Genomic DNA, 4,572 nt, shown 5'->3' with positions numbered 1-4,572 from the left:
TTTTCGGAGAAAATTAGGTGGTTTTGGAACCAACATCTAGGCTAATTCTGTCATTTCGCAGTGTCATGCCACATCGGTGCCAAAAAAGTTTCATGTCACTTAGCAATTCTATTTTTTTAAAATTGTCCTTTATGAGGTAAGTTGCATTGAAGTCAGTAATAACTATAGAGTTGCTTAAATTCTTCTTAATCCCCCAACCTCATCTCTCAAATTGAGGATTATTGACTGCTTTTACTTGACTGTTATTGCTTAAAGTTGAAGTCTAAGATGATGGAAAATATTGAGAAGAAATTTGATGCAGAACAAGTGATTGAGGATTTTGAGGTGATAACAAAAAATGTTGGGAGGATTCAAGAAGAGACACTTGGGAAAATTCTGCAGCAAAATGGGGGAACAGAGTATTTGAAGCAATGGGGTATGAATGGCAGAACTGATGTTGAGACTTTCAAGGCTTGTGTCCCCATTGTCTGTCACAGTGATTTGGATCCTTATATTCAAAGAATTGTTGATGGTGATATTTCACCTATTCTTACTGGAAAGCCCGTTCAAGCCATCTCCTTGAGGTAAGCAAAAAATTCTCTTCTTTTTTTTGGGTTGATGTTTTTTGTATGTCGATTTCTGTTATTATCATGCTTTCTGCGGTATTCTGTCATGATCCCTTCAATATAGTTAATCTTTTTCAATTTGCTTTGATGTGTTTTTCCTTGAATTGATTGTCAATCGGAAACTAATGTGAGCATTTCCAACTCAATCCTCTATTTTACTTTCTAAATATGGAGTTCTCTATTTTTTTCACACAACCAACTCCAATATAATTCATTATTTTACTCTCTAAAAAGAAAATTTTTTCTCTCTGCTCAAATATTATATTATTATTTCTATTTGATTCTTATTTTCTTATTTTATGATATTAATCCTTTAATTTTATTTCAAATAATTACTTTATATAATTTGAAGTGTGATATAAAATTATATTTTATTCTAAATTTTTATATAACATAAACTGTAAGAAAATATAATGTAATACATAAATTAGGGGATAAATTTAAATAAAAGTGACATACAATTACATAAACACTTAATTTTCAAAATCGGTATGTGCCTCCCATAAATGCTCTATTAATGCATTACAGGGTTCAAAATGAGAATTTTATCCTTTATTTTGTATGTCTAGTTAAAAATTGTTCAGGCCTGAGATTTTCATCTATCACCATTTCTATAGTTGGGGTTGGAGCCTCTACAACATCTTGAATTGGTGCATTGAGATCATGTTTATCCTTAATTATCATGTTGTGCAGTATAATGCATGTAGTCATTATTATCATATAACACTTCATTTCTTCAAAAACGTGACTCTCCTATAATAATTGTAAAACGTGATTGCAAAAATACGAATGCACGTTCAATATATTTTCAACATGATTCTTGTTTTATCGCGAAATATTTCTTCTTTTGAGAATGAGAAACACGAATAATTTGAACAGTTGTAGACGATTTAGTATATACATCATCAGTTAAGTAATAACCCATGTTGTATTCTTTTCTTTGAATAACATAATGGGTGGGAGGCACAATACTGCTAGCAAGATTTTTTGCAAAGTAGACAAATTTGTTTTTCGAAGTATGTATCGTGATCTTTAATTGCATTAATGATACGAAGAAATAAATTGTGGTACATTCGATAACAATAGCGAAATATTGCATCATCAAAGCGTGGTGTGGCTGAAAATATTTTTTGAATAGTGCGAGATCTGGAAATGACCTACCGGATTACTAAATTATTGTTGTGATCAATTAATTATTATGTTATGTATTATTTTTATCAATATTTAAATTATTATGTTATGTATTATATTGTATTGTTATCTTGTATTTAAATTAGGGATAATGCCCAAGTACCCCCTCAACCTATGCCCGAAATCTCAGAGACACACTTATACTATACTAAGGTCCTATTACCCCCCTAAACTTATTTTATTAATAATTTTTTACCCCTTTTTAGCCTACGTGACACTATCTTGTGGGCCCAACGATGATTGACTTTTTTTTTCAAACTAGTGCCACGTAAGCTAAAAAGGGGTAGAAAATTACTTATAAAATAAGTTCAGGGGGGTAATAGGACCTTAGTATAGTATAAGTGTGTCTCTGGGATTTCGGGCATAGGTTGAGGGGGTACTTGTGCATTATCCCTTTAAATTATTATGTATTGTATTGTTATCTTATATTTAATTTATCATACTATGTATTGTATTTTTAAATTAAATTATTGACCTTGCCATTCTAATTTTGTATATTCTTTATAATGAAAACTATTAATAACTTTTTTATTATTAGTGATGAAAATTAGAAAAAATCAAATTACTATTAATTTGAAATTAAAGTAGTATACATTAAAAATACTTTTATGAATATTATATTACATTTAAACAAGAATTATAAATATTGAATATTTATTTAATGGAATTATATGTAAAATATATGTTAATTAGAAAGTAACAGAAAATAATAATAAAATAATGAAAAATGAATTAGAGACTGTGAATAGTCACCTTTCCATAAATGGAGAATAGAGGATGATTTAGAGCTGGGTTGAAGTGCTCATTTTGCTCTTCAGAATAGAGATTGGAGAGTAAAATAGAGGTGGGTTGGAGATGGTCTGAGCGATAAAGTTTGTGTACGTTGTACTCTACTTAGATTCCACTTGTGAGAGTGCAGTGGGTATTGTATATTATTGTTATGTTCAAAGAGGAAATATAATGGTTGATTTGCACTTGTGAAATATAATGGTTGATTTGCAGTTCTGGTACTACTCAAGGGAAGCCAAAGTTTGTACCTTTCAATGATGAATTGATGAATTCCGCCATGCAGACATTCAAGACTTCTTTTGCCTTTAGGAACAGGTAATTTTCTTGTTAGTTCATGAAGTTGTTTTAGTTTTTTTTTGGTCATAAATACATCATACTAAAAGGTAAATAGTTCCCTAATAATAGTTCTGTTCATTTCTTTCAGAGAATTTCCAATAGAGAAAGGGAAGGCTATGCATTTTTTTTACAGCAGCAAGCAGTTTAAAACTAAAGGGGGTTTTGGCAGCTTCAACAGGCACTACTAATGTGTTTACAAGTCCACAATACAAGAAGATAATGAAGGATTGGTCTACCCCAGTTTGTAGTCCTGGTGAAGTAATATTTGCTCCTGATTTTAAACAATCTCTATACTGTCACCTTCTGTCTGGTCTCATTTTCCGCGATGAAGTTCAAGTTGTTTCGTCTACGTTTGCACATAGCATTGTCCATGCTTTTCGAACTTTCGAACAAGTATGGGAAGAACTTGTTGTTGACATAAGGGAGGGAGTCTTATCGAGCCGAGTCACTGTACCATCCATAAGATTAGTCATGTCAAAATTGTTGAAGCCTGATCCAGAATTGGCTGAAACAATTTATAGCAAATGTTCAAGTTTAAGCAATTGGAGGAACCTTTTACTGAGCATTAACATAGACAAGAACACTGAGAAATATTTGCAACTAGCCGTGGAAGCTGCAAGCAAGCACTTAGTTGACAAAAAACTAGAAGTGATGGACTTCACCAGTCATGTCAACGTCTCAGCTGATCCAGGACACTATGTTATCTCCTGGGAACTGAGTGGGGAAGCAACTGATGAAATATTGCAAGAATGTTGCGACTGTCTGGACAAAACATTCCTGGATGCAGGCTACGTGAGCTCCAGGAAAGTGAATGCAATTGGAGCACTTGAACTGAGGATTGTGAAGAGGGGAACCTTTCATAAGATATTGGATCATTTCGTTGGATTAGGAGGCACGGTGAGCCAATTCAAAACCCCTAGATGTGTTGGTCCAACAAATAGCTCATTGATCCAAATACTGTCTAGTAATGTTGTTAAGAGCTATTCCAGTACCGCTTTCTTTTAAATTTATGTATGTATCTTTCCAAATATTTAGCCCTGCTGGAATATTAACATTTATTTTTAAAAATATATAAATATTATTAATAAAATAAATAAATATAGAGTATACTTATAATACATTTTGAATTCAATATATTACACATATTATATTTATTTTCCAATGCACATTGTGAATATATAACTTAAATAGTTTTAATACAAAAATATATTTTTAATACAATAACAGATTTTAATACCGTTAAAATGAGAAAAAATAAACAATAGTTATAATACATTTTAAATTCAATATTTTATAGAGAAAAGACATAAAGTGACACCTGAAGTTTTTTCGAATTTTCAAAAAAACATCTTAACTATTCATGTGTCCTATTATATCCCTAAATAATTTCGTGTTAGGATCGAATTCACGCACACACACTTGATAAATGAAGAACACAAGAACTTTTCCAGAGAAAGAGATGAGAGATCTAGAGGGAGAAAGAGAGAAACCAATATTTCGTGGTAACACCCCGTGAGTAAACTTCCACGGCAGTGGGGTATATATATTAATAAATCAGAGTATTTTTTACTATAGAGTATAAATGAAGAATAAATAGTGCAGGCTCCACAACCTAACAGTAATATATATCAATCAGGCTCCACAACCTAAC

General features: G+C 31.6%; 1 protein-coding gene across 1 annotated transcript; it reads left to right on the top strand.

The window, feature by feature from the left end:
• The first annotated feature begins 212 nt into the window (after positions 1–212).
• On the top strand, positions 213–3,926 carry GH3-16 (jasmonic acid-amido synthetase JAR1-like). Its single transcript, XM_069290457.1, is given in 4 exon segments — positions 213–563; positions 2,799–2,900; positions 3,010–3,082; positions 3,084–3,926. Coding segments are annotated over 4 exon segments (1,314 nt in total). The 5' UTR covers positions 213–267.
• Positions 3,927–4,572: the final 646 nt, after the last annotated feature.

Source organism: Solanum lycopersicum, chromosome 10 (genome assembly GCF_036512215.1).
Source record: "Solanum lycopersicum chromosome 10, SLM_r2.1".
In the NCBI taxonomy this organism is placed as follows: domain Eukaryota; kingdom Viridiplantae; phylum Streptophyta; class Magnoliopsida; order Solanales; family Solanaceae; genus Solanum; species Solanum lycopersicum.
This window is presented reverse-complemented; position numbering and strand designations above follow the sequence as displayed.